At 34.6% G+C, this 22172-nt stretch overlaps 1 protein-coding gene across 1 annotated transcript in view; it reads right to left on the reverse strand.

Annotated features, from left to right (window-relative positions):
- The window catches only part of LOC145668407 (WD repeat-containing protein 76-like), a 78824-nt gene that overhangs the window by 47473 nt on the left and 9179 nt on the right, over positions 1-22172 (reverse strand). Inside the window, exons 2-6 of the mRNA XM_081736210.1 lie at positions 16088-16422; positions 12476-12565; positions 3102-3235; positions 2814-2943; positions 407-546 (exon numbers count right to left, since the gene is read on the reverse strand). Of these exons, the coding sequence (XP_081592336.1) occupies positions 407-546; positions 2814-2943; positions 3102-3235; positions 12476-12565; positions 16088-16422 (829 nt within the window). The remainder of the gene's footprint in view (positions 1-406; positions 547-2813; positions 2944-3101; positions 3236-12475; positions 12566-16087; positions 16423-22172) is intronic.

Here is a 22172-nt window from a genome sequence, read left to right on the forward strand (position 1 = left end):
CAGACGTTCAACAACTCAGGGGTTTACACGCCTGTTTCCATGGCAACGTTACATTAAAACATATGAGAATGTAAATATATACGAAACTATGAATATAATTCACATAATTTTAATAATCACAGACGTTTCTGAGTGAATAATTTTGAAAATATTTACCACAATTAATGAAATTGAATATTTAAAATACGACAATACTAAAATAATAATAATATAAATTCACATAAGTTAGAAGAATTTTCCCAACTATATGCATGTCGATAAGTAACAAACTTGATCTGACGTAATCGTGAACTTGGAATAATTACATAATTATTATTATTACAAAAAATATGATACTAGTATTTAAAAAATAACACTAGGAAAAATTAAAAATGATATTCCTACAATTACAATAGATAATACATACCTACAGTGCCCCATTTGGCTCCAGCAGCTACAAGTAATCTACTCTCCGAAGGATGAACAGCTAAAGAAAATATTCTCTCGGGTGTCACTTTCGCCACCTGTTCAGTAGTAATTTTCAACTTCGATACAACTTTCTTAAAACTGGAAGAATTAAATAAACGAGAATCAATCAGCATGTGAAATGAAGGAAGCTTCCTCTAGATTAAAAAAGAAAATATAGGACAATAAATTATTGACACCACGCACTTCGAAAACATTCGGTTTTCTAATAGTCCTACGGTCAGCACAGTCCTTTGGTGCTGCACTTGGTTGCGTGTTTAACTATTCATGAAGAAGTGCTTAGCATATATATATATATATATATATATATATATATATATATAAACAAATTAAACAAACAATAGGTATCTTGAGAGTTCGTTTTACGAAAATTTATCATATGATATTTTACAATTTAAATCGTGGTAGTTTTATTGTCTGTCCCAAAGAAGCTTAGAGCAGCAAATATGAGTAAAATATAAGGCAAATAAGACGGCCACTCAACTAAAAAGTAAAATTTATTTTATTTACCATATGACAATTCTAATAAAACGATCTTGTAAAAATTGAACTCTATTCAATTGTACAATACTAATATCTGCGTGTTTACATGTTCAAATTATGCTAGTCGTAGTACTTCTCTATACATCTTAGATACAAATCCGACAATGATTAAGATTCCACTTTTATAGCAAGCCCCGTCTTTCATGATCAGGTTGTAAGTAAAGACCTGTATTTGTGGCAAAATGGCATAAATGTCATTTTTACAAGGAATCGTAAGTAAATGCCGTTTATTGTGACCAATTGACATATTTGCTATTTTATAATTCTTAAGTTTTGTTCATTTTTTTACCGAAAGTAAAAGTAACTTCGCTCGCCGCTGTCATGAATGCACGTCACCTGTAAGTTATGGAATTTAATGATACCCAAGACGGTATATACGCATTTAACAATCAGGCAGCATAACTCTGTATGGAAAACCAAGAAAGTGCTTATGATGTCGTACAAAAATGAACTAGATGTTACATGGCATGGCTCCTTCATCAAATGCCAATGTAAGGTTTACCTCATATGAACTAGTAGTACTTTTTTTGGGGGGGAAAGGTGGGGATAGGTTTTGATCACGGTATTCATTAATGTATTTTCTCTGTAGTTTTATGTAGGATAGTAACATTTCCATATGTATTTTCCCTCTATTTTCATCGTTTTGATGTGTACTGGTAATTGAAACTTTCAGCCATACTCTTACTTAGTGTTATTTGCAATCCTTAATGGACGAGGGAAAGACCAAAAGAAAACGGATAAAACGAACTGAAAGCGCGTGGCCTATTTTAGGCGTAAAAGAGAGTTTTCTCGCTAGGTGGGTCTAGCAGAGACCTCCCCAAATCAGATGCCCAAGCGGTGTCTGCGTAGGAACTTAATGTTTGATCGTAGTGTTGGTTCGCTCAACTGTTCTCGTCTGCTGCCTGAGAAATCATTATGGCAGATTTAATTCCTGCTTGAAACATCAAAAACAGAAGCTTACCAAATGCTTCAACAGGCTTTCAAGGAAGATGCTATGAGCCGCACAAAAGTTTTTGAGAGGTTGGGACGTTTTACATATGGAGAGCTGAGTGTTAAAGATCATGTTCGTTCTGGGCACCCAACATCATCACGAAACAAAGAAAACATTGAAAAAATCAACGACAATCGTCGTTTCACAATCGACGAAATTTCAGAACAGACGGGAGTGAGTTCAGCAGATTTTAAATGAGAATTTGCAAATGAGATGTGTTGCCGCTAAGTTTGTTCCTCGCCTGCTGAGACAGGCTCGCACTATTTGGGCCTTCAAGGATGAGCTATTATTCCTCACCCTCCGTATTCGCCAGTCCTACACCGTGCAACTTTTTTTGTTCTCGAGAATGAAAAAATCTAAAAGGGAAGCATTTTGATGATGTGGAAGCTGTAAAAAGAGCTTCGCAGAAGACATTGAATGATAGCAAAGTTGAGGAGTTCCAAAGGTGCTTCAAACAGTAGGAAAGAAGACTGGAGAATTGTATCGCATCTGATGGGGAGTACTTTGAAGAGAATTGCGAAAAAATTGTTAAAAAACTTAATAAATTAATTTATAAAACGAAAGTCTGTTTTTTTTTTGGGGGGGGGTGCCCCTCGTAGATCAACGCATTTAATGTGTGTTTTTGGTAAATTAATGACATAAAAATACAATGAACATATTCACTTTTGTAACATAAATTGCCATTGTTAAAATTTATTTTGACATTTTACTTACAGTTTTCGGCATTTTATTTTGCCTGAACTGGCGAAGTTTAGTTATGTTATACGAACACAAAACCCACACTACATTAATAGCACCTGTAACTAACACATACCTATCTAAATTACCCGTCAATTCAGTAGCTTTTCCTTCAGCATTCATGTCCGACAGCACTCCACTTACAAACGCGGTATACTTTTCCAAGTCATCTTTATTTTTAGCGAAGGCATTAAAACTTTGCTGACCTGAAACACAAACAAGAAAAAAGTATTAGCACACATATACTCTTTATTAAAAAAAAAAAAAAAAAAAAAAAAAAAAAAAATCTGATCATTATAAACTAGTTTTATAGCAATCAATAGATATTTTTCTCAATTTATTTGTGATGAAAACTTATAGCTACCTGCTGGTTTACGGTCCCTGTTTTCTGGATCCACAAGTGATTCCAGCTTTACTTCTCGAAGCACTACTTTCTCTCCAGTAGGGTCCTTCCCTTGGAGTCTCAAAGACTTTCGTGGAGGTGGAGGTGGAGATTTTCTGAAATATCATTTTATTTATTGGTTAATTTTAGAGCTTAAATTTTTATGTCTAATACCAACATTGAGAAACATTAACAAAAATGAAAATAAAATCAAACCCTGTAATTTAACGTCCTGAGGTTATGCTCTGTTGGCTAAAAGAGACAGGTGATTCGTAGAAGTGAATGGATGATAACAGAATGACTAGTGGAATGAAAATGATGGAGGAAAAGGGAGAACATCAAGAAAACCCACATAGATACAATGTTCTCCACCACAAATTCACATGACTTGGGGTCCAACCAGGGACTCCCCTCACCAGAGGGAAGGGCTTTACAACCAATACAAATGAGCATGGACGTACGCAAATGATAAATCCTTGGGGTCCGGGCACCAGAAATCCCGACTATCTGTAAATTAGGCTAATTCTAAGGGTGAATTTACAAATTTTAATATAATGCATCCTCATATTGAACTGAGACCCTACCCCTTCTAAACGCTTTGGACACCTTTCGAAATAAATTCTAGCGTACGTGCCTGCAAATGAGTAATGATTAATAGAAAAGACGGTGAACTACCTCCAAAAGATACAAAGAAAAAAGTGTTTGCCTATTTTGATATGCCTTAGCCGAAACCTGTTCATGAGCCTAATATACCCGAGCAAACTTCTTATAACGAATCTGGCCGACATAGCTTGCATCAGCAACTTATTACAGACCAAATAGTTTTTGGGGGGGATATAAACACACAAAATTACGTTAACTTTTCTTCCACATGATCCATGACGTAAAACAGAATACAAATGTGTAGTTAATGAAAATATTATTATGTTAAAACAAAATATAAAAGGTATTTGGCACTCAGACAAATCATTTTGAGAACTGCTTCTTTCATCCTCCGTCGCTTTAATATAAAAATAGACAAATTCACTAAACTCACATATTTATTTACACATGAAGAGTATTAAATAAAATGTAAATAGTTCCGGAGACATGACAAGAAGTTCACTTTCAATTTATAGAAGAAACTTTCTGCTTGTAACTTCTACATACATAGTAAATCACTACATTCGTTAAAACTAATTAATAGTTAAATTTTCTTATTAGAGTATATAGATCGTTGTCTACAGAGGAGAATAGTAAAAATACAGTAAAAATTAGCTTACTGTATTTTTAAAAACTTTGGACTTACGGAAAATAAACTGCTATTCTTGGGATACTTTAGTAAAACTAAAGAAACGACCTTTAGATATTCATTGGAGATATAATAATGTCATAAAAATCACGATAGATGGAACTGTATTTCTTTTTGGTCAAAATTATCAGTCAATTTGAATCAAGTTGTTAAAAAATATAGTTTACAGGCACGTTATAGATCTCCGATTAACATAAACGAACATATTATGGACTAAAAATTTATTTTGTTGAGAACAGTGTACTTGCAGACGTACATAAAGCTAAATGTCAGTGTGGAAACTTAGACTGGTATGATCACGACACCAAGATTAAAACACATTTAAGTGGCTCTAAAAATCAGGATTTGACAGTTGCAAATTCTTTGACATCTAAGAATTACTAATCATGGTATTAAGGAGTTTAAAACCATTAGAAAACCTACATCACATATTGCAAGGAATGTGGTCCGTAATTAAACTTGGATGAAGGAGACCTTGACAAGAACTGGAACTGAAGTATCAATGGGTTTCGTTACAAAAAAAAGTCTGACTTTATGCATAAGCCCACGAGACGTTATAGTCAAGCAATTGCTTGTAGAGTTAAAAAGAAGTAAAATCTACAAGAATTGAGAACTGGTGGTTTGACTGTTAATATTCCACAAGTTTCATGTTTTATTCCTTCGGTTTCTCCGATGTTTTTACGGCACATGTGCATGGTAGGATTGTTAGTTAAAGAAAAACATCATATGTGACTTCAATGATTTCATCGATTTTTGTGGTGCATCATGACTGAGTACGAAAGCAGAAGCAGCTCCCAAAATGATTTCGCTGGGTACTGTAACACATGTACGTGACTTATCATTTGTTATACGAGAGAAAATCGGAAATAAGTTCTTTTTCTTTTTGTACCCGGTAATTCTTTTTGTACCCGATAAATCTTAAAGCAATGAGACAAACAACATAGTTTTAATGCGGGATTCATCCATAAGTCATTCGGTGACGTACGAACTATATCCTGCAAACTGCGTGATCCAGTGCTAGTAGAAAGTAAACGATCCTTAGAAAGGAAACAAATACAGGCTTGTTCGAATACAGCAGAAACGATGATATAGCTGAGACGCTTTTGCTCCTGCCCTAGCCTAATTGCAGAGTTAACACAAATTTACTCTACAATAATTTCCTAGTGTGTTCAAACTAGTTACTATATAAATAATTGCGCTATCTTGTAGAATTTTCTACTTTCCTATATATGTTTAAATCGGCTGTATCTTCAAAAGTGTCACCCTTCTCTAGACATCATACTAATTTTCCAATTCACAATAATGCAATATCCCGCAATATCTCTTAATACGTCGTGTACATTAAGTCCTCAATTATTAATTACTTACTCCTACACGTCGTAAATAAATACACATCGTAAATAAATACATAAATACGTAAATAAATACACTTTTTCCTAAATTTTGGCTTGAAAAATCATGGTGCGGCTTATAATCGAGATTTCCCCCCTTATACCATAAATAGTCAATTTCAAAATGACGTGTACACGTATCTTGTGGATTTAAATGAATACCATTACAAGTTACTGCAGCTACTTTTGTAAAGCATCAAAGACTTAAGAAGACAATATTAGGAAAAACATATCTTGTTCGCAAAAATTGCCATCCTTATTGGGTATCGGTAACATTTTACACTGGCACAAAAACACTTGTGCACTTAGTACTTTTATTAACAGAAATACGTATCTTTGTTATACAGTGTATATATAATATATACGGAATATTTATATGCAGTAACTTTCTTGAAAAGAGAAAAGCAACTTTATTAGGGATGGCCATTTTTCGAAAAATATTTTTCGAAAAACAAAAAACGAATTTTTTCGAGAAACGGAAAACGAATAACTTTCGTAAAACAAACTGAATTCATTTCATTTGTTAGGACTTCCAAACTACAGTATGGTATGCATACGTGTAGGAAGTCTCATAGAACGGCTATGTTCATCTGTCTGTCTATCCATCCGTTCATCTGTCGGCTGGCATCAGAGCAAGAGCGTTAAGAAATAGGGAGAAGCATACATACTTTTGCAACACGAATAGATTCATCTAATCCATTTGACTTTTATTTAATCCAGAAGTGATAGAGATCTCTCGCTTTTTGTTACATTGTTGATCACCACAGAACATAAACGGTAATATATAGAAAGACGCGGTTTTCCAGAACCAATTCAGTGTCCCAAGAATATATTCAATGTTCGCCCTTATTACATTTGCAACTTGAGCTATGCATAAGTGTCGGAAGTCTTTAGAATGGCTTTGTCCGTCTGTTTGTCGACAGGTGTCAGAGCAAGAACAGTAACAGATATTGAGAATTCGTTTCTTGTGGTCGATTTAGAGCCCCACAAATAAGTTCCATCTTCTCCATTAACTCTCTATTCAAGCCGTAAGTGGTTCAAATACCCTTTTTTTGGTTTCAACTTTTATCACTATGGAACGAAAAGGGTAATAGATAGCGAGAAGCGATTTATTGCAAACAATTTAGCGTCTTAAAACAACATATAACTATCCACAATATTCAATCAAAACCAGAAATTATTTATATTTACTATTATTTCCTATTTTCTATTTACTATTACTACTATTATTTCAATACTGAATTACGAGATATCGAGATGTAGATTTTTGCAATCGATTCAGCTTCCAAAAAAATAGGTCTATCTTTTCCATTAATCCTCTATTCAGATCGGAAGTTGTTCAAGTTAACCGTTTTCGGTTTCAACATTAATCGATATAGACTAAAAATAGAAATAGATTGCCACAAGTTTTTTTTTTTTTTTTTTTAATCGAATCGATACAGCGTCTCAAGAGTATATATATCATCACAACCCACAATATTATCGAAACCGAAAGTGGCTGGATTTACTAGTATATTGGTTTCAATACTGATTTTTATAAAACAAAAACTAAGAGAAATCGTATGTTGTTTTTCGTGATCAACTAAGTATCACAACAAGAATTGGTTCTATCTTTTCCCTTGACCTTTATTCCCACCAGAAGTGGTTCAAATTAACGATTACAAGTTTCAACATTTATCACCGCAGAACAAAATTGGTAATAGATAGCAAGAAGTGGTTCAAATTAGCCATCAGGGTCTCAAGAGGAAATACCATTACAATCCGCAACACTCTACAAAGGCAGAAATGGCTGAAGTTTATTACTATTTTTGATTTTATAGGTAATGATAATTTCCATAGAGCAAAATCGGAGAGAGAGATCGAGATGCATTTTTTTTAAAAATCAATCTAGCGTCCCAAGAATAGATTCCACTTTCTTCGTTAACACTTGATTGGAACCGGAACTGTTCGAATTAACCATTTCCGGTTTTAACACTTGTCGCGATAAAACAAAAATTGTAATAGATAGCGACAAGCAATTTTTTGGAATCAATTCAGTGTTTTAAGAGAACATATCGTCATAACGTGCATCACTCCTTTGTAACCGGAAACTGCTTGAAATTTACTAGTACTTTCGGTTCCAATACTTATATTCATAGGGCAAAAACTATAAAAGATATCGAGAAGAGATTTTTCTGAAATCGATTCAGCGTCCTACGAATAGATTCCATCTCCTCCCTTAACTCTCTATTCAAGCCCGAAGTGGTTCAAATTAGCCATTCCTGCTTTCAATCTTTATCGCCATAGAACAAAAACGATAAGTGATAGTTAATAATGGCGGTCGCCCCCTCCCCCAGAAGCACACTTTCTTATTTTATATATAAATAAAACCCATCCCAGAGCTTGGAGCTCTTAAAAGTAGCTCTAATAGCAGTATTACAACCCAGCGCCCCCCCCCCCCCCCCCCGGAAGTCCGTCCTGGATCCGCCGCTGATCACAACTCTCGGTTTCAGTATTGATCACCATGGCGCAAGCATGGTAATAGTTAGCGACGAGAAGCATGAATTTAGTACCTTGGGAAAAGACTATCTTCAAGTTTTATCCTCTGGTAGAAATTTACTGTCACTTCTGATTTCAATAGTGATCACTATAGAGCAAAAATGATGAGATAAGGAGATATTTCTTTTATATGAATCCAGAATTTGAAGATTGTCATCTCGATCGCTATCCCTCTATGTAAACCGGAAATGGTGAGAAGCTACCATTTCCAGTTTCATAGTAAAGAAAAGAACGATAGCCGGAAGCAGCTTTTGATATGGATTCTGTGCCACAATGGTAGTTTCCATCTCTAAGTTTAATGCAACCGAAAGTGATAAATACTCACTAACTCCCCTGTTACAATATTGATTCTCATAGAATGAGAGAGATACTGTGAAGCTAAAAACGTTTCTTTTAATACTCCCAAGAAAAGATTTTAAGCCCAGCCCATTGGTCTAGTGGCTAGCGCGTATTCCTTTGATGCACAATTTCCCGAGTGGGAAAGCATTGAACGTGTTACGGTGGTTCGGAGTCCACTTTAAGATGTAGCTCCACGTCTTGTATAGTCTCGCTCGATACTGAAAAGGGACGCTGAACTTCAACAAACAACCAAATAAAAAATATTTCACCTTAGTAATTCTACTGAAGTTAGTAGTATTAAAAACTAATACGAAAACGAAGACCCACCTATTTAAAATTTGAATTCTTGTTTGATGAGATTATTATAGTCAGATACTTAGTTCTTTGTCCTACCGTATATAAAACATCTTTAGAACAAATAAACCATTCAATAATATTTTGTTAGTATTTAATTGCCTATTTTTGAAAGCAATCAAATTGTTTTTGATACTGACTTACTTAGTTATAGAAAATAAGAGAAATGAATGGGGGATCTTAGTGAGGAGTCTTTAGAATCAATATCAGTACATATAATCACTTCATGTTTCATATTTTGTTAAAACGAATTATTAAAAGTCAATTTATTACAAAATTGCCTGATACTATCACGATCAGTTTATACAGGATTCCTCTATTTCGTAATTTGTTAGTCTTTATTTACATTATAAAATATATTGCCGATAAACTAACTAACTCTATGGCTTATGGAACCCGGAGGTTCAATGCCGCGTTCACAAAAGCTCTCCACTGACTTCTATCTTTAGTCAACTGGATCTAGTTTCTACTTTGTATTCCTATCTCTGCGAAATCCATCTTAATATTGTCCTCCATCTGCGCCTAGGTCTTCCTAATGATCGTTTTCCGATTGGTCTTCCAGTCAAGACTTTGAAAGCGTTTCTACTTTCTTCCATCCTAGCTACATTACCTGCTCACCTAAGCCTCCTAGACTTGATGACCCTAACAATGTTTGGTAAACCGTATAAATTATGTAGTTCCTCGTTATGAAGTTTCCGCCATTCACCATTCCCGTTCCTCTTGGGTCCGAATATTCGTCTCAGGATCTTGTTCTCAAATACTTTCAGTCTTATGTTCTTCTCTCAGAGTAAGCGACCATGTTTCGCAACCATATAGAACAACAGGCAAGATTATCGTTTTATATATTTTAAGCTCCAAATTCCTCGATAGAATTCGCGACAAGATATTTTGAACTGCATAACATGAATTCCTTGCTTTTAGTCGACATTTAATTTCATCGTGAATATGATTTTCGTCTGTTAATATTGATCCTAGATATTTGAAAGTATCCACTTTATCAAAAGTATTATTTACTATTTTAACGCATCCATAATTTACTGTATTCCGGTCCCGACGCACTTCCATGTATTTAGTTTTCTCTGCATTTACTTCTAAACCCATTTCCCTGCAAGCGTTTAATAAAATCTCTGCATTTCTTTCTATTGTTCTCCTATCATCCCCTATTAAATTTACAGCATCAGCATATGCCATAACCTGGTGAATACCGTTCAACTCTAAGCCATGGTTGCTATCTTTGATTTTCCTTATAGCGTATTCCAGGACAAAGTTAAATAATAACGGCGACAACGCATCTCCTTGTTTCAGGCCATTTTCGACGTGAAAGCTCGTGGACAAAAATTTTCCTACCCGGAATTTACTTTGGGATTCATTTAAACATATCTTAATTAATCTAATTAGCTTTCTCGCCATAGCTATTCCAAGTTTCGAGTGGTGGAATAGTTCTGAAAGAATGTTGTTGTGGTAAATTTCATAGGAAAAAACTATAAATACGAAAATTAGAACAAGTAAAACAAAATGTTGCTAAATGGATAAGAAAATTTTATTTTCGTTTTATTGTTCTTATTTACTGCTCTTTTGACATGAAATTTGCCACATACATGTCTTTGCCGATTATACACATGCTAACATTATAAGAAATACCAGGCGAATTCGTTATCAAATTATATTCCTACAATAACATATTTATAGACATGCGACAATAATTTTGGACATGAGTGTACATGCATTATTATTATTTTTATGATGTTGTGAAAGGTTGGAATAAATACTTTTCCCTAATACATTCGTATGAAGTAGCCTTCGCGCTACAAGCTTCCTGAACGCGACAACACTACACGACAGTGTTGCCGCATTTCCAATTACTGTATGCTGTTTCTTCATATAAGCGCGGGGAATTTAAAGATTGGGCTGCAACATGGCTCACCGCTTAACGCAGAGAATATGTTGAAGTAAACATTTTTTTTAAAAAAAATAAATACTCTACCAACTAAACCCTTTTTTGTTAATAGTTCCAAATATTTGGAACACTAGACTTCCAAAGTTTCGAACAGTGTTTTGTACGTTTCTCTACCTACCATGGTAAAGGAGATCAGAGCGTCGTGCATTTGTTTTAATTACACAAAAAGTATCAAGTGATGAAAATTGAACTTTTCACAACTTACAGTTAATGGATGCATCTACATATTGTACACAGGAAATTATTTCACGTGATCTCTTTTCTGAGATATAGTCCTATAAACACTGATTTACCAAAAAAGTACGAAAAAATACGCACTTTTTCATTAATTTTTATTTTTTTTCTCACTACATAATACAAAAAAAAAAAAAAAAAAAATGTCTTAAGTATTGAAAAGACAACATTCCAAGAATTCCAACGAGGTATGCCAATGCAATATAAGTTTTGACTGGACGTCACGGCAGCACCGCGAAGTCAGGGGCCTATCTTTATGAAATGGATAGTAGTATAATATGATAATATGATAAAAATAATGGATTGCTAAAAAACTGACGCAAGCAACTATTGTACAGTAATTACCGCACATTAGGAAAAAAAGTACCAGCAGATGCACGTGAATATACTGTAAATTTCAGTAGTAAGTTCAATGTATCTTTCTTTTCCCATAATGTTATTTGTTTTCCCATGTTTATTCATCATTTTTTTTTTTTTTTTTTTTTTTCATTTTCGCGTCAATACGATATTCTTTCTGAGCATTTAGTAATTTTAATACAAAATCAAAATATACGAGTGATGTGGTAGGCTTTTCTTGGAACGGCCTCAGCGTAACTTCCGCCATCAGTTCCGAATATGGTCGGAGTGCTCAGGACATCCGTCCCACATGCAGAGTTTGAAAATGAACATTAGGATATTCGGGGTTTTGATAATGTGGTTTTCCTCAATTACAACGAAAAACCGCATGTGACGACCTTCTACTATGAACGAAACAACCTTCTACCAAACCTCCCTCTTGGGGGTGAGATATTATGGAGCATCCAATTTATAGTTAGTGATTACTATCTTTTTGGTTCATTGAAGACGTTTCTGACAGGACAGAAGTTCACGAACGACACAGATGCGCAGAACGTTAATCCGTTCGTGATCCGCAGGCCGCCGTTTACGCAGTGGATATCAAGAAAGTTGTTGTACTGTGGAACAAGTGCCTCAACAATTGTTTGAATGGTTTGTAATCTGACAAATCAGTAAGTGCAAACACTTTTCGATTTTCTCTCGCATATTAGTCAACCTTTCTTTCATCAGCGTGTAGCAATAAAATTTAAATTTTTACCGATGTAACTTCTCTCAAGAGCCGCCTCTATATATTTCAATTTTTCCATTTTTCTTTTTAAAAAAATAAAATGAAATATAAATGTTTCTAGAAATGAAAGGAAGAGATGGAAAAAAATTCAAATTTCATACATTTAATTAACTGAAAACGAACACTTACTCCCTTTTTATTTTTAAACCTCTCTGAGATGGCTTTTGCTTCTTAGGAGATATGTCTAGCTCTTGTTTCAAGTCATGTATCTGCAATTCCCTGAAAAAAAAAAAAAAAAAGTACTTTTAAACAATCACATTACACTTTTGTCACATGTTCAAATTATCCACAACTTAAGAATAAATGGCGTTTTAACAAAATACCGCATCTTTGCGTGCAAAGCCGATACTTTATAAATAATATTTTAGCTGAAAATATATGGTGCATGTTTTCATGGAATAATTCCGACAGCTTAATGGATCTTCACTGCGATGTTAACAAGACAAGAGTACAAATTACACCCAAGGGTTTATCTTGTCTTTCCTGCTACTCTGCCTTTGATCCACACAACTTTCATGCAAACTCTATAAAAACAAATTCCATAAGTTATCCCATTTCCCTAGATCTCTATAGTAATTTTGGAAGTAACAAATGCCTACTTAATAATTTAAGAGTACAACATTACAAGCGGTAGAAAAAGACTAGAAGGAAAACAGAGATAGAGGAGAACGAATTTTAACTTGTACTGAATTAAGTTGTACCAAATATCTATCTATTCTATATAATTGGGAGGAATTAATCAATTTTCCCTACACTTCAATCTTCTGTCAGTGTGAATTCAAAGTTAGAAAGTGCGGATTGAACCAGAAGAGACCTGAGTAGCGTAATGGTCAGAGCATTGACACGAAATGCTAGAGATACAAGTTTGATTTCTGGCTGATTCCCACACATTTCACTCTGAATTTTCATTGAATTTGTATCTACAAAGGATGTGAAGTACGAAAGGTTGATTAATTCCTCCCATTTTCTCATATAATATAGTGTCCAACTGACATGAGATGTTATATAATACAAAACGATACAAAGTAAGTTACACTTTTGAAACCGTTCAGAAATCTGAGAGTTCGAAAATTATGACGTCAAAAAACTGACTTATTCAAATTTCTGACATAACGAAAGATCTGGAGCCAGTTCTCGGTTCATTTAAGAGCATTTTGCAGACACTATCACCTATCTGATTCACTTAATAAGTTTTTGATAGTCATTCTTAAGTTATTCACTAAATATCAAAAACAAGTAAGGAAGACCCTTTATGTCATATGATTTATTGTACCGTATTGACCTACAAAATCCGATCTCGAATATAATAAGACCCGAAGTTTTCGAAATGATTTTAATGGGAAAATAAAAATACCCAGCATAAAATATTACACGCACTTTGAAAATACTATATAATAGAAAACTTATGAATTTAAAATTCTTTTGAAGATTTAAATCCCAAACTTTTGAGTTTTACGTTCCACGGTTATGCCGGTTAGGCTAAAGGAGACGGTGATTATGAGAAATGAATGAAATGGTGGAATGGAGAAAGTGGGAGAAAACGGGAAAGCCCCGAGGAACCCCATGCACACGGTGTTTGTCCACCACAAAGTTCACTTGGCGAGGGCTGGGATCGAATCCGGAACCCCAAGCACCAGAGGTGAACGCTCTACCACTGAGCCACCGCGGCCCTTAAATCAAAAACTTTATTATTACTTTCATCATAATCATCATCTTCTACCACTGTTGACAATTTGAATAATGTTCATGTACAGTCAAATACAATAATTAGTAGCTGGACATTTTCGTAATTGTCGCCTACTTAATATGCTTTAAACGAATATACATTTACAGTCAGCGACTTTCTTTCTATTTGATGAAATCAGTTTCATAAATAAGTTCAGAATGGAAGGACAAGTTGAGTACAGTCTTCAGTAAATTAAAAATAATTTTAATTTTCTGTATTTTCTTTCATACCACAGCTGTACGTTCCAGCCATATCACCATTTCTCCCAAAAATAAATTTTACCAAACGGAAAGAATTTTCGTCGCTGACTGTACAGGGTTCCCACTGAAATTCTAATACTGATTTCCCTAAATCTCTATTACTAAGTGAGTTTTCCCTGACCAGTAACACTACGAACACTATCATCTATGGTTACGTTTAGAAAAAAAATCTATTTTCTTCAATCAGCCTCCACCATCCCAATAGCCGTACAATATTTTATTTATTTATTTATCTTAATAAAGTACAAGCTTGCTCACTTATTGTGAATAATTATTATGTGTCAAACTTCCTGTATTTGAATACGATAAAAACACTAATACCAAACAATAATTTTAATATTTGGCATTCTGAATACGCTTATAATATAAACAAATAAATATGTGTCATAATTATACTGGTCTATTTCTTTCGTCTCCTCCACCTAAAGGGCATAATCGTGGGAGGTTAAACAGAAAGATTTAATTTCATTTTTATTTTGGTTGGTTATCTCCAAAAAAACAAGCTTTTTTTTCCCTCGCGTAATATCTTATTTTTTATTTAAATCTTCCACAGTTTTAACTCTGCAATCTTTTTCTATTTCTAAAGACAGTTGTTTCTTTCTTTCTTTTTTTTAAATCTTCTTTTGGATTCGGTCTTTATTCTTTGAGGCGTTCTTCATATCTTCTGTAGAAACTGTGTTTATTACCGCCTGAATAATAGAAACTTTCTGAATATTTTAGTGATCTTTCCACTGTCCTATGAACAACTAGACTATGTTCATGCAAATTTTCTACGAATGTTTATATACACAGAAAAATCACTCTCTACTACAGCGTTCCCACATGAAAATATCAAGCTTAATTTAATAATCTGCAACAATTCCAAATAAGGTTTATTTCCTATTGTTATAGAGGAATAAACGTCGTTAAGTCTTTAAGATGGAGCCGTATTTTCTAAAAAAGAAAGATTTAAAGTATAATTCTAAGACGCAATGTGCTTCAATACAAAACAACTTACCGTTGTATATTCAGTTTTCATCATGAATACTGATTATTGCAGAAATAAGGTTAAAAAGAATTTTAAAAAAAACTGACTCCTCTATAAATATTGTAGACGTCCCAGACTTGACACATTTTGAAGCTTTTCCCTGATTTTCCCGGACTCATATTAATTTCTGAGACTTTTTAGCATCAGTAAAAACCCTGAGGTATCCACCAGTAAATAACAATCGCGGGAGAGTAACACAGATGGTATAGTTCTGTGTGGTATGAAATAAACTTTGTTTTCCAAGTGTAAAGGGTTAGAGTGCTATTATAATAAGAATAGAGTGCTATTATAATATTAAATACAGCCTCTGTAAAGAGAATTTTATGGAATCTGGAAGTAGTTTGTACATCTGTTCAATTATTCTCTGTCAGGTGTTAGACATGCAGCTGTACATCACCTGTACATTGCTATTAGAAAGGGCTATGTACAGGCAATGTATGGTCAGTGCAGAACAGACGTCAATACAGGTGTACTTTTCTGTCGAATTGCATGTATTTTCCACAGGAACATTCATTGTACATGCAACATGTAAAACGGTTGTATTTAAACTATTAAACTGGTTTTCACGAAATTATTTTTATACCAAAACGATCGTAGTACATTAGGGCCAATGCAGTGCTTTATCTGTACTCGTTATATATGCCCTTTCATTATTCCTATAAATGTGTGCTGATAAAACTACACAAATTTTCTTTACCTATCTCACATCATCAACTATCAGTACTTACTTCAACATTTTCATTTTCTCTCGTATATTTCGTTCTCTCATTTTCTCGTACGCTGACATCCCATCTAATGAATCATCATCATCATCATCACAAATTCCATTTGTTTCCTCCACCTCCTCCTCTTCTTTGTTTATGTCTTCTTTCACTTCGATATCTCCAATCACTTTCTCTAGAATGTCGCTTTGGACACTGTCATTATAACTGTCAATATCAGGTTTAACACGAGTATCAAATATATCTTCGGAATCCATTGTAGAATCCTGGTTGGTATCTGACTTCTTTGGTTTCTCATCTGACACATTCTCTTTCGAAACTCTGCTAGACAGCCTAGGACGCTGAAAAGCACAAAAAATATTGTAAAGTTCAATTATTTATTAATTTACCACTGCCTATTACAGAGCTATTGCTCCTTTTCCAATAGGTAATACTGTTAAACTTAACACTGTTCTGGTATATATCGAATACTGCACGATAAAATTAGAAAAATAGACAATAAAAAAAATTAAACAAGTCATACCGTAGTTACATTCACCACTAACACAATAAAAATAAACAAAATGACTCATTATACTTATGTAATTATGTATTGGACACTAGCATATTAATTTTGTTCCAGACAGCGTCTCAGGATTTAATCTTTTGACGAAATGGATATGCAAATAGTCAGCACATTTCACTTTCCTGTAGCCCCAGTCAGAAGAAAGTTATTGGAATCTTCCCCAGTAAAACAAAACAAAACATTAAAAAAAAAACTTTTTTTTCGGGGGGAGGTTAAATCTACACACACACACACCAAAAATATACCGGTACATCAAAACTTGGATTGAAATTAATTATAATCTTAATCTTGAAATTATAATCATAATTAGTTACCTTCAATCGTGTTTATCAGTACACGACTTCTTTTAAAACTGCCTTTAAATACATATTTAAAAGATCTCCAGAACAAAATACCATTGAAAAAAATATGTTTGGGAATCATGCATAACGAATTTAGTTCGCGGACGATCAATTCGCAGTAACGGTGTGTAATTACTTTTTTTTTTTTTTTTTTTTGTTTTGTTTTGTTTTGTTTTGTTTGGATGATTACACATATACAAACGAAAAAGAGTTTAATTAAAAACGAAACAAAATCTTCTGTTATGATAACTGTAAATACACAAATCATTTTTTTTTTTTAATACCATAATTTGAATTAAAGACACTATAAACGCTTTACTTTAGAAAGAAAATTACTAAAGCTCTACTCTATTTTCTCTACACTACTCTTGGATAATCACACGCATAAAAATGAAAATAATAATTCCATTAAAAAGAAAATCGGGAAATGCTCAAATTCTTCTTGCGTATTTGGTGGAATACGTGACGTAAAGTACGATTATCACCGTAAAATATACTGTACGAAGGCAAACTGGCAAATGAAAATGAGACTTAAATAAAAAAAAAATCACCTTTTCATTTCTTCCAAAAGAACAGATCTTTTATTTATTTATTTATTTTTTTTTAAATCCAGTTAATCCTTTTAGATTCTTGCACTTTTCGAGGAAAATGTTGCCTCTCAGTTCAGCGCTTCAGTATTATTCATCGGAGTATCATGGCTGATAACGTCATTCTCTTCAGAATAAAACCCTTTTAAATGGTATCATGCGCATGTGTGCATGAAGTAAAAGGAGAAAAGAAATTCGGAGTACAATAGGCAAATTCCTCCAAAAACACCCCTTTCCTGAAATTTTGTACCCCCTGGAGCGGCTTCGACTACAGGTATCTTAACATAATTTGCCTTGAAAAATGCTACGGCCGATACGGAATGCGTGTGCCACGCTTCATTGCAATATCTAGAACAGTTACGAGGGAAAAAAATTCTCAATCCTCTTTGACAGTATCAAATTTTATATAAATAGGGAAAAAGTAAAAATACCATTTGTCCGAGTATCATGGTTAATACACCATACTCTTCAGAATGAAACAAGCTCTCAAATGGTACCATGTACATGTATTTGTAATTTACAAGAGAAGGAAGATTTGGAGTAAATAGAGAAATTTACTTCCTTTTGTTTTTCTGCTCCCTAGAGCGATCCCGGCTATAGGTACCCGAATGTAATTTAACTTGAAAAATGCTATGGCCTATACGCAATGTATAAGTTAAGTTTCGTTGCAGTATCTAGAATATTTACGAGGAAAACAATATTTTTCAATTCTGTTTGACTATACAAATGACATACCATTAGAGAAGCGAATCCAATTAAGAACTCTTATCCTTCTAATATACCACGCATTACAATGAAATTACATCACCAATTACCTTCGCTAATAAAAATGTAACAAATCCACATAAATAGCAGTTACAGAGCACTCACTTCCCTTGCTTCACTCAGAACTAAATTATATAAAAAAAATTTGGATGTAACAAAATGGGGGAATTGGGAGAGGAGAAGGGGTAAATGCTATAATGCTCATTTCTTAATATATGCGCATGAGCTGTGAACCTAAAGTACGACAAACAATACTGATAAATTTTCTTTTCCTTCCACTTCTGCAAAGCAAACGCAGACATATTTCTACGCTATCCCAAAACACATTGCGCATTAATTGAGAAATTCTCTTTCTGGATTTCAATTTTCGTGAGAAAAATCAAGATCATCTTAACATCCCATGCGAAAATGAAAAATCTGTACAGGTACTGTACAGGCACTGGAAACGCATGTCTACTGCATGTGTTACATTTTTCCAGGTCCTGTTTTATGCATGTTGCATGTTACGTACCTGTTTTATGAAAGAAAACAGGCGTTTCTTGATCTGTAAGTGCATGTATTGAGATCTATTTTGAGGTAAACGGACATATGCTGTACAGTGAACTCGGTAACATCAATGTATAGTGCATGTACAGACACTGGTTTTGCCTTCAACATGTTAAAAAAAAAGTAACAAGCACTGTACAAGTGCTCAAAAATGCGTTGAGCAGTAAATGTTTAATAGCTTAAATACAACCGTTTTACATGTTGCATGTATAATGAATGTTCCTGTGGAAAATACATGCAATTCGACAGAAAAGTACACCTGTATTGACGTCTGTTCTGCACTGACCATACATTGCCTGTACATAGCCCTTTCTAATAGCAATGTACAGGTGATGTACAGCTGCATGTCTAACACCTGACAGAGAATAATTGAACAGATGTACAAACTACTTCCAGATTCCATAACATTCTCTTTACAGAGGCTGTATTTAATATTAACATGTTAGGAATGAACAGGCACTGCACATTGGTTCAAAACAAGCGTTGTACAGTATAAGTTTGATAGCCTGTACCCAGACATGGTACATGTTGGATTTCAGTGAATGATTCTGTGAAGAAAACATGCAATTCGACAGAAAAGTATACCTGTATTGACGTCTGTTGAGCACTGACCATACACTGCCTGTAGATAGCCCTTCCTAACAGCAATGTACAGGCGATGAACAGCTGCATGTTTAACACCTGACAAGCAAATGTTGTAAGAATGACTTCCAGGCTCCAGAAACATTCCGTTTACAGAGACTGTTTTTAAAGTTAACATGTTTGAAATTAACGGGCACTCCACATGCGTTCAAAATATGCATTGCATATTATGTGTTTGATAGCCTGTACACAGACATGTTACATGTTCCATGTACAATGTTTGTTTTTTTAAAAGAACACATGCAAATCGACCACGAAATATACCTTGAATGGCGTCTGTTCTGCATTGATCGTACATTGGCTGTACATAGCTCTTCCTAACGGCAATGTACAGGCAATGTGCAGCTGCATGTTTAACACCTGATAAGAAATACCTTAACATTTGCTGTATAAACTCTTTCCAGATTTCCGAAACATTCCCGTTACAGAGGCTGTTCTTAACGTTAATATGTTTGAAATAAACAAGCACTGTACAGTCACTCAAACCTTGGGTTGTACACTATGTGTTTAGTAGCCTGTACACAGGCATGCTACATGTTGCAGGTACAGCGAATGTTCCTGTGAAGAATACATGCAATTCGACAGAAAAATAATCTCGATTGATGTCTGTTTTTGCACTGACTATGCATTAGCTGTACAAAGCTACTGCTAACAACAATGTACAGGTGATGTACAGCTACACGGTTAACACCCAACAAGGAATAGTTACACATATGTTGTACAGGCGATTTCCAGACTACCGAAAGATTCCTTGCAGAGAAGCAGATTTTAATATTAACATTGAACGAACCCGCTTCGCTTTCTCAGACCAACAATTGATGAAATGCCGCTCCTCTTCCCTCCCCCCATATCGATGGGGCTAAACTTGGATTTAAATGGTTTCTGGATTAGTACTAATCATCTCAGCGATCCCAACAACTATATATTCGATACTTATCTTGGTCAATTTGAATATTTTATTACCCCTCCCTTAACGTCGATGGGGGCTAAACTTGAATTGAACGACTTCGTAATTGTCATTGTTCATCTCAGCGACCCTGGAAACTATAGCTTCAATACAAATATTGACTGTTTTGGGCTATTTTACATATAATGCATTATCAGTTAATTCCTCATATAGAATACAGAAAATACCTCCTCCCCTCCCTAAAAGAGGGAATTTTCGAAAATACAAGGAGACATGTCTGTTTATTTTTAATTGCGAGCTAATATACGCAATTTCAGCTTAATAAGTTGAATAGATGTGGGATACTAATGCTTCGTTAAAAAAAAAAATCACCACTGCTCCCTCCTTAGGGTACGTGTTATAATCAAAGTGAATATTATAAATCCCCTGCATAACCCAGATTGGGGCATAACTGTATATTAAAAATTATTTCATTCGCCCTTATCGTTTGGCCCGTGATGAGATGATAAATATCGTCATTTTTAATTTTACTAGCCTTTGGCTAGCTGGAGGCTTTCCGCAAACAGTGGCGTAGACAGGATTTCATTTCGAGGAAGGTCCGGGGGTCTTCTTTCCGAAATATTTTGATTGAAAACGCGATTTTAGGCTTTGTTTTAACAAAAATTTCGGGGTGTTCAGATCCCTGGATCCTCTCTAGCTACGCCATTGTCCCCAGACGCACGTAATGGCTCGGCCTACGGCCTCGCATCTCATAAACCTGTAAGTATACCGAATTTCAATTCAAATACCAAGTGTCATGCATCTAACCTTCCAGAATCCCGAGCTATACCGAATTTCAGTTCAAGTAACAGGGAGCTTCGCCTCCAAACCCCCCGCTTTTACTTGTAGTTCGGCCTACGGCCTCACACCTCATGCATCTGCAACAATACCAAATTTAAGTTGAAATACCAAGTTTCATGACTCCCTTCCCAGATCCCAAGGTATAAGCATCTTATTTTGATAATTGTGTTCCTCCACACATTTTTTCCCGTCCTTTTCTTTCCTTCTAGGTTACATATAGATGTATTTTAAATAAGAGGTTCAAATACCAAATTTCATGTTTCTAACCCTCAGAGATTCCGAAATATCGACGTCTTATAGTTGCAGCCCCCACACCTTTTTTCCCCACCTCTTTTCTTCACCTTTTTACTAAAATATATAAAAATAAACGCTAAAGCATGTGTCAAATTATTTCAAATGAGGAATCCCAATACCAAATTTCAAGTCTCTAACTGTAAGGGATTCGGAGATATGGCCATTTTTTATAAAATATTCCCACCCCATTTCCCCCCTCCCCGTGAATTTCCAAAAATCCTTCCTTACTGGTACCCTACATCACATATCTTATGTACTGTCCAAATTTCAAGTATCTAGCTTAAGTGGTTTGACCCATGCGTTAATCAATCAGTTAGTCAGTCACTCTGAACTTTGTGTTTTGTATATTGAGATATGTATGTCATAGGCGTAACTAGAGGGGGCAATGTTCGTGTAAAGGAAACATGGATCTTTATAGTAGCTTGTATGTCTTTCATGTTGGTAATATTTGCCTGCAAACTGGGGTGAAGGCTATGTTAACTGTGAAGTACAGCCACAATACACGCACAAGTTTAATGATTGAAAATATCCTCATAAGATGTCAGCAAAAATGTAAACAGAATTACGTAACTTTCTTTATTTAATTGTAACGGCATATAAAATA

The sequence above is a fragment of the Thermobia domestica genome, chromosome 13 (assembly GCF_964235325.1).
Source record: "Thermobia domestica chromosome 13, izTheDome1.hap1.1, whole genome shotgun sequence".
Classification (NCBI taxonomy): domain Eukaryota; kingdom Metazoa; phylum Arthropoda; class Insecta; order Zygentoma; family Lepismatidae; genus Thermobia; species Thermobia domestica.